Source organism: Staurois parvus, unplaced genomic scaffold (genome assembly GCF_062004578.1).
Source record: "Staurois parvus isolate SC_StPar_1 unplaced genomic scaffold, SC_StPar_1.0 ptg000554l, whole genome shotgun sequence".
NCBI lineage: Eukaryota > Metazoa > Chordata > Amphibia > Anura > Ranidae > Staurois > Staurois parvus.
In genome coordinates, this window is record NW_028318350.1 from 358,607 (window position 1) to 372,116 (window position 13,510).

Genomic DNA, 13,510 nt, shown 5'->3' on the forward strand with positions numbered 1-13,510 from the left:
ATGTTTTATAAGCATCAGGTATGTTATATTTCTTTCAGCTCAGAGACTTGGAAAGTGTTGAAGCCAAAGCATCAGCATGATAATCGGGGAACTAACATTCTCAAAGGAGATGTCAGCAATGACAGCCACCATATTTGTCTCATGAAAGAGACACTTTAAGGAGAAAAGAGCAACGATTAAAGTATACTAACCCAACGAACTATTGTTAGCTACTATAGAAATCTTATTGGTTGCGGTGAGTTTTTGTACTTTGCGCATTGTAATCGCTCTAATGGACTGTCTTGTTCTGCTGGATATCGGTCTCTTTGGAAAACCATTAAAAAAAGCCTTAAAGAATTGCTATTGATGTTCTTTTGAAAAGCAGCCGACTGTAACTCTTTGGTCTTGCAGGCCGTTAGATGTGTTTGTATACGTCACTCCTAAGGCATCCAGACTCCACTTTATTTAGCGATAGTAAATTCCAGCTTTGTATAATGGATATAAGATAATCCTTGCACTTAAATCTTCTGAAGAAACCAAATCTAGTGATATGGATTGGGATTACAGATGAATTAAACAGGATTTGCTTTGTGTATTTGTTGAAAAATGCAGCATTACAAGACCATAAACTATGGGACATACAGTATCTTGATCAGAGACACAGTCAACAATTTGATCAGAGCATTGCAATATGCAGCTGTGTTTTCACTTTATTTCGAAGGTATGCACAGATATACAGAGCCTTGAGTCCAGTTGTTATTTTTATTTTTTTTTTTATATTGCATACGGCTTTGTAGATTGCTGAAACTGGAGGAGGAAAGCACAAAGATAAGATCTCGGAGGGAACCAGTTCCCCATGCATGTTTATAAGTAGCTTCTTTTGTAACAAGAACGCCAAAAGGAAATAAATAAAAATGAAATGTGAAAACAAGACCACAACGACAACCTGTGTCTGTGGAATAGGAAGGTGGAGTCAAGTCAGGAAAATCTGAGAAGTTCTTGCATCTGCTCATTCAAGTCCAAACGTACTTGTCTCCTCAACTGCTATCAACAACTTCTCATGTAACATAGAGTAAGATGGGTACGGTGGAAGATCCAGGCGATTGAAGCATGTGTGTGCCCTGTATGAGACAAATAAATTGCACATGTCATTTATATCAAAGGGAACTGCATAAGAAAAACACATTGAACGCTATTAGAAAACAATACTAATTCCCAAGAAAAAAATAAATAAATAATACTAAAACAATACTAATTCCCAAGCAAAAAAATAATAATAATAATACTAAAACAATACTAATTCCCAAGCAAAAAAAAAAAAAAAAATACTAAAACAATACTAATTCCCAAGCAAAAAAATAATAATAATAATACTAAAACAATACTAATTCCCAAGCAAAAAAAATAATAATAATACTAAAATAATACTAATTCCCAAGCAAAAAAAAAAAAATAATAATACTAAAACAATACTAATTCCCAAGAAAAAAAAAAAAATAATACTAAAATAATACTAATTCCCAAGCAAAAAAATAATAATACTAAAACAATACTAATTCCCAAGCAAAAAAAAAAAAAATAATAATACTAAAACCATACTAATTCCCAAGCAAAAAAAAAAAAAATAATACTAAAACAATACTAATTCCCAAGAAAGAAAAAAAATAATACTAAAACAATACTAATTCCCAAGAAAAAAAAAATAATACTAAAACAATACTAATTCCCAAGCAAAAAAAAAAAAATAATACTAAAACAATACTAATTCCCAAGCAAAAAAATAATAATAATAATACTAAAACAATACTAATTCCCAAGCAAAAAAAATAATAATAATACTAAAATAATACTAATTCCCAAGCAAAAAAAAAAAATAAATAATACTAAAACAATACTAACTCCCAAGAAAAAAAAAATAATACTAAAACAATACTAATTCCCAAGCAAAAAAAAAATAATAATATTACTAAAACAATACTAATTCCCAAGCAAAAAAAAAAATAATAATACTAAAACAATACTAATTCCCAAGCAAAAAAAAAATAATAATAATACTAAAACAATACTAATTCCCAAGCAAAAAAAATAATAATAATACTAAAATAATACTAATTCCCAAGCAAAAAAAAAAAAATAATAATACTAAAACAATACTAATTCCCAAGCAAAAAAAAAAAAAAAATAATACTAAAACAATACTAACTCCCAAGAAAAAAAAAAAATACTAAAACAATACTAATTCCCAAGCAAAAAAAAAATAATAATATTACTAAAACAATACTAATTCCCAAGAAAAAAAAAAAATAATAATACTAAAACAATACTAATTCCCAAGCAAAAAAAAAAAAATAATACTAAAATAATACTAATTCCCAAGCAAAAAAAAAAATAATACTAAAACAATACTATTTCCCAAGGAAAAAAAAAAAATAATAATACTAAAACAATACTAATTCCCAAGCAAAAAAAAAAAAAAAAATAATACTAAAACAATACTAATTCCCAAGAAAGAAAAAAAATAATACTAAAACAATACTAATTCCCAAGAAAAAAAAAATAATACTAAAACAATACTAATTCCCAAGCAAAAAAAAAAAAATATTACTAAAACAATACTAATTCCCAAGCAAAAAAAAAAAATAATACTAAAACAATACTAATTCCCAAGAAAAAAAAAATAATACTAAAACAATACTAATTCCCAAGCAAAAAAAAATAATACAAAAACAATACTAATTCCCAAGCAAAAAAAAAAAAAAAAAATACTAAAACAATACTAATTCCCAGCAAAAAAAAAAAAAATAATACTAAAACAATACTAATTCCCAAGCAAAAAAAAAAAAAAAATAATGCTAAAACAATACTAATTCCCAAGAAAGAAAAAAAATAATACTAAAACAATACTAATTCCCAAGAAAAAAAAAATAATACTAAAACAATACTAATTCCCAAGCAAAAAAAAAAAAATAATATTACTAAAACAATACTAATTCCCAAGCAAAAAAAAAACAAAAACATAATACTAAAACAATACTAATTCCCAAGAAAAAAAAAAAATAATACTAAAACAATACTAATTCCCAAGCAAAAAAAAATAATACAAAAACAATACTAATTCCCAAGCAAAAAAAAAAAAAAATAATACTAAAACAATACTAATTCCCAGCAAAAAAAAAAAAAAAATAATACTAAAACAATACTAATTCCCAAGAAAAAAAAAATACTAAAACAATACTAATTCCCAAGCAAAAAAAAAAAATAATATTACTAAAACAATACTAATTCCCAAGAAAAAAAAAATACTAAAACAATACTAATTCCCAAGCAAAAAAAAAAAATAATATTACTAAAACAATACTAATTCCCAAGCAAAAAAAAAAAAGAATAATACTAAAACAATACTAACTCCCAAGCAAAAAAAAAAAAAAATAATACTAAAACAATACTAATTCCCAAGCAAAAAAAAAAAAAAAATAATACTAAAACAATACTAATTCCCAAGCAAAAAAAAATAAATAATACTAAAACAATACTAATTCCCAAGCAAAAAAAAAAAAAAAATAATACTAAAACAATACTAAATCCCAAGCAAAAAAAAAAAAAAATAATACTAAAACAATACTAACTCCCAAGAAAAAAAAATAATACTAAAACAATACTAATTCCCAAGAAAAAAAAAAATAATACTAAAACAATACTAATTCCCAAGCAAAAAAAAATAAAATACTAAAACAATACTACCGTAATTGCCGGCGTATAAGACGACTTTTTGACCCTTGAAAATCTTCTCAAAAGTCGGGGGTCGTCTTATACGCCGGTACACATGTTAGGGGGGCTGCGGCATTAAGTACAGGGGTTTGCAGGGGCTGATGTCTCTTACCTGGATCCAGTCCCACGACGATCCGGTCCAGGAAGCACGGCGTCTCCTTCAGTTCGGCCACTGGATGTTCGTGCGGCTGCTCGGCTCCGCCTCCTCACCGGTGATTGGCCGCCAGAACTGTAGCTCAGGAAAGGCACACAGGCGGCCAATCACCGGCGAGGGGGCGGAGCCGAGCGGCCCCGCGAAAATTGAGTGCCGGAGCAGCAGGTAAGTGTTCTGTGTAGAGGTGCTGCTGCAACCACATATGCTGGCTGCAGCAGCACCATACTAGAACAGGTCAGCAAGTCTCAGTGGGAGGAATAGTGCCCCATCATTGGTGTCACTGATACCAATGATGGGGCACTATTCCTCCCACTGATACCAACGATGGGGCACTATTCCTCCCACTGACACCAACGATGGGGCACTATTCCTCCCCCCCCACTGACACCAACGATGGGGCACTATTCCCCCCCCCACTGACACCAACGATGGGGCACTATTCCACCCCCCACTGACACCAATGATGGGGCACTATTCCACCCCTCACTGACACCAATGATGGGACACCATTCCTCCCACTGACATCAATGATGGGGCACTATTCCTCCCACTGACACCAATGATGGGGCACTATTCCTGCCACTGATACCAATGATGGGGCACCATTCCTGCCACTGATACCAATGATGGGGCACCTATTCCCCCCACTGATACCAATGATGGGGCACTATTCCTCCCACTGATACCAATGATGGGGCACTATTCCTGCCACTGATACCAATGATGGGGCACTATTCCTCCCACTGACACCAATGATGGAGCACTATTCCTCCACTGATACTAATGATGGGGCACTATTCCTCCCACTGACACCAATGATGGGGCACTATTCCTCCCACTGACACCAATGATGGGGCACTATTCCTGCCACTAATACCAATGATGGGGCACTATTCCTCCCACTGACATCAATGATGGGGCACTATTCCTCCCACTGATACCAATGATGGGGCACTATTCCTCCCACTGACATCAATGATGGGGCACTATTCCTCCCACTGATACCAATGATGGGGCACTATTCCTTCCACTGATACCAATGATGGGGCACTATTCCTCCCACTGACACCAATGATGGGGCACTATTCCTTCCACTGATACCAATGATGGGGCACTATTCCTCCCACTGACACCAATGATGGGGCACTATTCCTCCCACTGATACCAATGATGGGGCACTATTCCTCCCACTGACACCAATGATGGGGCACTATTCCTCCCACTGACATCAATGATGGGGCACTATTCCTCCCACTGGTGTGCATTGGAAGAGGGGTAGTCTTATACGGCGAGTATAGCCCAAACACTACATTTTAGCAGGAAAAGTAGGGGGGTCGTCTTATACGCCCAGTCGTCTTATACACCGGCAAATACGGTAATTCCCAAGCAAAAAAAAAAAAAAAAATACTAAAACAACACTAATTCCAAGCAAAATTTGAACCTACTACCTATTAAAGTGTATGTATGTCTGTGTGTGACTGGGACATATGCAGCCATAAAACCCTGACAAGAGTTCTAACGCTTTCCTACTTTATCCAAAAATAGGAAGAAAGCTATTTGCAATTTTATTTTGCAGTGTTCCAAAATTGGGAAATGTAAGAAACTATGAAAGGGTTTTATACTCAAAAATATTATTGATTTACTACATGTGCTTTTATTAACCAGTTTTTTTGGTCAGTGCACCAAGGATGACGAATGGTGGATCTTTGAAAACTTCTGAAAGGACACCTTGACTGGTGTAAGCTTGGCATAAAGAGGAGTAGCTAGATATACAATTTTGGCCTGAATGACTTTATTGTTTAAGGGACAGCATAAGGTTTTATTAAGGCCTCGTGTATATATGTGACTGGGGTCATACAAAATTCAAGTGTATATCCCAGCCCGGGAGCCACAGGTGCCTACAGTTGCCTATAGAAGTCAATGGCTGCCTGGGCACAAGTACAGATGTATGGCTTTTTAGGCAGTCTATGGCCAGGGGAGTCTGTATCCATACACGTGTTTATTCCAGTACCAGCGTATACCCATGTACAGTCATATACAACCATTGATTTTTATAAGTGGCAGTATGGAGCACCTGTGGCTTCTGGGTGGAGAAATACACCCACAGAAAACAAAGAAAGAAACAATATATAATGGTGTAGCGCTAAATAAATACTAACATAAGTGACCAAAATTAGACTCAAATATATTGAATAAATAATCAAAAGTGAAAAATTAGTGCACACACACAATCAATATAAAAGATAACCCCAACTACGGGGACCAAACTAAGTGAATGACAAAATAAGTGCATGTGTACATAAAAACACTCTGTGAAAATAATATATATATATATTCACTAATAAAAAGTCCACACACCTCCTTGCAGTGACCACAAGGGCCAGCTCGCTTTAGGGTAAGACACGCTTTTCCCAGGAATAGCCTCGTCACCATCAGACGGAACTGACGTCACCGCATCACATGGTGATCGTGACGGAACGCGTCGGTACGCGGTGACAGGACTTCCGGTGCGCGGTGACGTCAGTTCCGGCATGGGGGCCATCTTGGAACACCCGGAACCATGCATATGCACCCATAGTATGGGGAAAAGGCTTGATTATGCTGTGTGACATGTGAGTAGGAAGTTTTTGGTTCATTGGTGCAATAAATACGGATTTACACTATGGAGGATCTCTATCTGTTTCTGTCATGATCCTGTGTGGGTGAACTACTATTACAAGTACCAGGGGATTGGAGTACTCAGGAGGATAAAAGTCTGTGGGATATACAGGAGGGTCCATCTGATGGTGACGAGGCTATTCCTGGGAAAAGAGTGTCTTACCCTAAAGCGAGCTGGCCCTTGTGGTCACTGCAAGGAGGTGAGGGGGCACTTTGGATGTTTTTGGATTCACGAGTTGTTGACACTGGATTCACGTTTATTTACACGCGAGTCATTGCTGTGGAGCACTAATCAACATTATTGGGGCAGTGTGTGGACTTTTTATTAGTGAATATATATATTTTTTTTTTTCACAGAGTGTTTTTATGTACACATGCACTTATTTTGTCATTCACTTAGTTTGGTCCCCGTAGTTGGGGTTATCTTTTATATTGATTGTGTGTGCGCACTAATTTTTCACTTTTGATTATTTATTCAATATATTTGAGTCTGATTTTGGTCACTTATGTTAGTATTTATTTAGCGCTACACCATTATATATTGATTATTTATACTTTATGGTTAAAGGGAGGTGTTAGCAGCTTAGGGGTAGGGATTTTCCATTCAAGCGCAGGGGACTGTTCTCTCTTTTGTCAACAAAGAAAGAAAACCACCTCCAACTTTCTAAACTAAAGAGATAAGAAGGGGTGGGTAACAATGGGACTTGTATTGTACCACATGGAGATAACAAACCCACAACTGTTTAGGAGGGCTCAGTATACAACTTTATTATATCTCTTATATAAAATAAGACTTTAAAAGCAATTATAGTAACGCCATCAATACACAACAATATTGTTGAATATAGCTGGCATGACTTTACATATGTGAGATGGTCACAATCTCATAGAACACATGAAGTCAAGTATGGCTTTAAGGATTGACATGTTTCAGGTCTGTGCACTTCTTCAAGGTCTGCGCCACAAAATCTTCATGAATGTTGGAGATTCAGGGTATAAAACATAAACTAAATTCCCTGTGTCATTTGGCTGCTGTTTTGTTTGTTAGTTTACTATGCAAAATATGGTCTAGTTTTATTTATTAAATGACTGCACTAGGGTTGATTTACTAAAACTGGAGGGTGCAAAATCTGGAGAAACAGTCTCTCCTTGAAGAGCGCTAGAAAAACTTTTTAGTGTACCTCCTCAGACCCCAGATAATTCCTCCTCTTCACCCAGCTGCCTGAGGGTATCCCTGGGCAAGGTTTGTTAGTTTACTACGCAAAATATGGCCTAGTTTTATTTATTAAATGACTGCACTAGGGTTGATTTACTAAAACTGGAAGGTGCAAAATCTGGAGCAAACAGTCTCTCCTTGAAGAGCGCTAGAAAAACTTTTTAGTGTACCTCCTCAGACCCCAGATGATTCCTCCTATTCACCCAGTGCACTGTGCATGGTAGCCAATCAGCTTCTAACTTCAGCTTGTTCAGTTAAGTGTAACGCTCTCCAGGTTAGCTAGGTTTGTTGTGTTGTTAGATAGGGGCTGAGTAGCAGCCTGGTTGAGTCAGCCTGGGAGTGAGGCAGGAGTTCACCTCAGGACAGGCTGGGAGACTCTAACAGGTCAGGGCTTCTGAAGCCCTCCCACCTTTTTAGAGAGTGAAGAACTTTCTGGGACGGGGTGGAGGAGGAGAGGAGACCTAGAACTGCATGTTTGAGGGAGCCTGGCCAATCCCCTGGCAAGAGGCTGGGCATGGTGACCAGGTCAACCCTCAAATATCACAGAGCATGGGGAGTGCAGAGCAGTGTCAGTTGGACGCTGGACTGAGAGGAAGGCTGGAGTGAGGAGCCTGAGAGGAGACCCCAGGGAGGGGAGCCCACCTGCAGTCAGGATTCTAGAAGGGAGGATCTTCTTTGTCCCATTGTCTTCTTGGGAGGACAGCCTGTGAAGCAGGGAAGGAGCCAGCCCAGCACAAGGCCTGAAGGCAACCACCAACCCACCAAGCAAACAGGAAAAGACAGAGTGAATATTTCTACACCCCCTGGGCCAGATAAAGGGAGAGGGCAGTCGGGTGCAATACCCAACTAGTCTACATCTGTGACTGTTCTAAATCTACAGCTCTTGGGCACCCTTGCCCAGGGATACCCTCAGGCAGCTGGGTGAAGAGGAGGATTCATCTGGGGTCTGAGGAGGTACACTAAAAAGTTTTTCTAGCGCTCTTCAAGGAGAGACTGTTTCTATCCACATTTTGAACATAGTTGGCAGAAAAGTTGTCCTCAAGTCTGCAGTTCCCATGGGAATCCCATATACCCCTAGATCCCATCCAAGTTGTTAACCCCTTAAGAAAATCAAAAAACCAAGCTCAAGGACTGTTTTACTGACTCTGAATGCAAAGTGTGGAAAAATGCATGTTGCCTGGCTGTGCAGAGCTTTAGGGAGATCTAAAACTCATGACTCCTAAGGGGTTAGTGCTACATAAGCTTTGACAAAAAAAAAAAAACTGGAAGCTGACTGGTTTCTATACAGAGCTGCAACAGATTTTGCACTCTCCAATTTTAGTAAATCAACCCCATTCTGTTCTTGCCAGAGCATGATAATGTGTGTATGTTCATTTGAACACAATAATACATGTAATGAATTGATTCTTCCAATACTTTAAAAACAGGTTGAACATCTAAAGTAATCTAAGTACTAGCCTAAGCAAGTAGAAACTGATATGTAAGAAATAGGCATACTGTACAGTATGTATGGAATGCATTGTTTTGATGCAGTTTTTGGCAGCTCATACATTTTGTTCTGGTGGTTAGTAATGAATAGCTGATCTATCAATATCAAATGATAAAGAGTCAGTCTGCCCAAAAATAATATTTCCGGTTTTGGTAGATAATGGAGAGTTATGCCAAATGACAATTTCTTATGTTTCTTGGAAATTCTGTTAGTGAAATCTCTGCCCTTGAGTTATATATATACATACAGTAGTTAGTCCGGTTGAAAGAAAGACACCATCTAGTTGAATCAATAGAAAAAAAAATAAATAAATAGGAAACCTCCATATACAGAACCCTATATATGGAGTTCCGGTGTCTGCACACCCACTAAAGCCATTATGAGGGGGCCCTGCTCTTCCTGCTGGATTTTTTTTTTTTTATATATATTTGAAGAATATAACAGGAGGTGGTGGAACAGACAAGAGTTGGTGAAAACATCCAAAACTCCCAGATGTACATGAACAGAACCAGGGATAATGTCAGGGAGATTTTGCTCTTCAGACATCCCAGACGTTTAAGGAGCCAGAAGTTGACCACCAACGTCCACCTATAATTAAAATTTTACTTACCAGTGATAGGTGGACTGATCCTTTAACTATTTGTAAACAAATCCTTACATGTCATATTAACACATTTGTCACTGTACCATTTAATAATAGTATAAGGCTCCATGCACAGTGCTCTTGGCATTTTTTGTACTAGCGTTTAGGAGCATTTAGCATTTTCTGTCTGCCAGAAAGACGCTCTCAAAAATACAAAACAGAAAGTTTTTTTCTGCCTCTAAACGCTGAGCTTAAAAATGCCTACAATCGACTGTGCATGGGCACATAGGATACCATTAGTTGCTTCTACAGGCAAAATGCTAAACTCCTCTAGGGGTGACGTGTGCATGGAGCCTTGACATAGGTGGACAATTTTGTTTCATTGGTTTCCTAGAAGAGTTGCTTTGTTGTGTGTTAAGAATTTGTTGTAATATTATTTGAATATAATAATATTTGTTCATTTATGAAATATTCAATTTGTTAATCCGTACTCTCTCTAATACTACATTTTTGGTATGATCAGTGATTACAAACATGGTTAGCTAATGGAGATTATTGACAAATGTCTTTTTATTCTGATGGTGGATGGTGGTCTTTTTGGCCGGAATGAGCAAAGGTACGTTTGGAGAAGAAGGGGCACAGAATTTAATGAAAAGAACCTCTGTCCAACTGTTAAGCATGGGGTTGGATCAATCATGCTTTGGGGTTGTGTTGCAGCCAGTGGCACAGGGAACATCTCACGAGTAGAAGGAAAAATGGATTCAATAAAATTTCAACAAATGTTGGACGGTAACTTGATGCCATCTGTGGAAAAGCTGAAGTTAAAGAGAGGATGGCTTCTACAAATGGATAATGATCCTAAACACACCTCGAAATCCACGGGGGATTACATCAAGAGGCGTAAACTGAAGGTTTTGCCATGGCCTTCACAATCTCCTGACCTCAACATAATTGGAAATCTATGGATAGACCTTAAAAGAGCAGTGCGTGACAGACAGCCCAGAAATCTCAAAGAACTGGAAGACTTTTGTAAGGAAGAATGGGCAAAGATACCTCAAACAAGAATTGAAAGACTCTTGGCTGGCTACAAAAAGCGTTTACAAGCTGTGATACTTGCCAAAGGGGGCAGTACAAGATATTAACTCTGCAGGGTGCCCAAACTTTTGCAGACGCCATCTTTTTGTTTTCTGTTATTTTGAAAGTGTAAATGATGGAAATAAAATCTAACTTTTGTTGACATATTATAAGAATGTCTAATCTGTAATTTGGTGCCTTTTGGAGATTTTTCCATCTTTCCTTGGCTTCTTTATGCACATTAATACAAATTTTTAGCTGGGGTGCCCAAACTTTCGATCCCCACTATACATAAAATAATATACAATATATGCCCCTCTCCAGCATTTCAGACACTTCTTTTAAAAGAAAAACACACTGTTGTTTCAGCGCTATGAAGATTTTATCTGTAATCATGTAACATGCATAAGAATTACACATTACCTTGGAAGAGATGTTATTTTCCCCCATTTTTCTATACAGAAACGCCTGAGTCCATTGCTTCCTCGCAGAGCTGCAAACCCTTCGTATGGTACGCTGGATGTTCCAGTGACAAACTGCAGGAGTCGTAACCTCTGCTCATTGTTAAACCTCTCCACGGCCGCCCAGAACCACCGGATGACAATGTGTCCATCGTGGTAACCTTAGAGCAGATAGGACAGTACAGAAATGTAACCAACCAAACTGCATAAAAATACTTTCAGATTAAAATGTATTTTCTGCTATGTTTGTGTAGCGATGGCTACTAAATAATATACATAATGAATATGTCATGTGGGCATCTTATCACTTTGTATGGGTTTTAAACTCCACAATGATGTTTAGAAAACAGAATGTGTGAGTTACTAAAGAAATAGAGGATTTTCATCTATCAAAGTCAAGGTCCTTCTCAGAAAGTATATATTTAATTTGCAAAGTGAATGTTAGTGAATAAGATGAACATGTATTCGCTTTAATACACAATCATGTTCTAGGAAAATCCTGCTTTTTTTAAATTTATCTCCTACATGATTAAAAGCACTTTCCCTCCGCCCTATAGCAGAAGTACTGATACAGGGCGGCACGGCTACGCAAAATCACATATAAATACGTGATTTTCATTTCCGGGTAGGGGGCACGTGGACCCTACCCACGCCACTATTGGCAGCTGGGGATGTCGGATTCAGTGATCGCCGGCAGGGCTGAAAGGGGAGAGATCTGTGTGTAAATAACACAGATCTCTCTCCTGTCAGTATATACATGCTGCTTTGTATCTCTCTGCACAGCAGAGATACAAAGCAGCATGTCTCCCAAGTAAAACAGCACACAGTGTAAAACACACATAGCACACAGTTAAGCCTTTGACCGCCCCAGATGTTAACCCCTTCCTGCCCCGTGTCATTAGTACAGTGTCAGTGCTTTTTATTAGCACTGATCACTGTATTACTGTCAGTGGGGATGTCAGTGTCAGTTAGTCAGTTCCCACCCAGTGTCAGAATGTCCGCCGCAGTCCTGCAATAAGTCACTGATCGCAGCCATTAGTAGCATAAAAGAGAAAAAAATCCAGTGTACATACCGCCATTTGTAGACGCTATAACTTTTATGTAAACCAATTAATTTAAATGTATTGTGATTTTTTTTTTTGCAAAGACATATAGCAGAGTACATTTTGGCCTAAATTTATGAAGAAATTTAATTTTTTTTTTATTGGATATGTTTTATAGGAAAAAGTAAAAAATATATATTTTTTTCAAAATTGTAGACAAAAAATAAAAAATGCAGAGGTGATCAAATACCACTGAAAGAAATTTCTATTAGTGGGAAAAAATGACATACATTTAATTTACGTACAGCGTTGCATGACCGGGCAATTGTCAGTTGAAGTAACGCAATGCCATAGTGCAACAAAGTGGCCTGGTCAGGAAGGGGGGTAAATCCTCTGGAGGGCAAGTGGTTAGATATTCAATGTAAACACCGCTTCACCTTATTTACTAACATTCTCTTTGCAAAGTGAACATACCCTATCCAAGGTAAACATTCACTTTGCTAGGTGAACAGCCTCTGTGACTTTAGTTGAAAAGGACCTTCCCCCAAACTGTAAAAATACATGGTGCATGCACCTCTTCATGCGGATCATCTGTTACTCACAATTACCTGGAGCCCACCTGCTGGTTTCCCTGAGGCACTGTTGACTTAGCCCTGGCCTCACAGCTCAAAAGCATATACTGCCAGCCAGGGGCGGACTGACAACTCATGGGGCCCCCGGGCAATAGGGGATCATGGGGCCCCTGTGTCCTTGCCCAAACTCAAAAAAGCCTATGAAAAAGGTACCAGGGGCATTTCATGGGGCCCCCTACTGACCCCAGGCCCTTGGGCAGTGCCCGAGTTTCCAAATGGTCAGTCCGCCCCTGCTGCCAGCACACCATGGATCCTCATAATAACAGGGGCGGACTGACAACTCATGGGGCCCCTGGGCAATAGGGGATCCTGGGGCCCCTGTGTCCGTGCCCAAACTCAAAAAATCCTATGAAAAAGGTACCAGGGGCATCTCATGGGGCCCCCTAACGACCCCGGGCCCTCGGGCAGTGCCCGAGTTTCCAAATGGTCAGTCCGCCCCTGCATAATAACATC

The 13,510-nt window shown here is 38.1% G+C and overlaps 1 protein-coding gene across 2 annotated transcripts in view; it reads right to left on the minus strand.

The window, feature by feature from the left end:
• Positions 1–419: 419 nt before the first annotated feature.
• HECW1 (HECT, C2 and WW domain containing E3 ubiquitin protein ligase 1) overlaps positions 420–13,510 on the minus strand; it is a 550,087-nt gene continuing 536,996 nt past the window's right edge. For both annotated transcript variants that reach the window (XM_089691201.1, XM_089691202.1), the window contains 2 exons: positions 11,345–11,543; positions 420–1,100 (listed from right to left, as the gene is read on the minus strand). In XM_089691201.1, the coding sequence (XP_089547327.1) occupies positions 989–1,100; positions 11,345–11,543 (311 nt within the window). In that variant the 3' untranslated portion in view covers positions 420–988. The remainder of the gene's footprint in view (positions 1,101–11,344; positions 11,544–13,510) is intronic.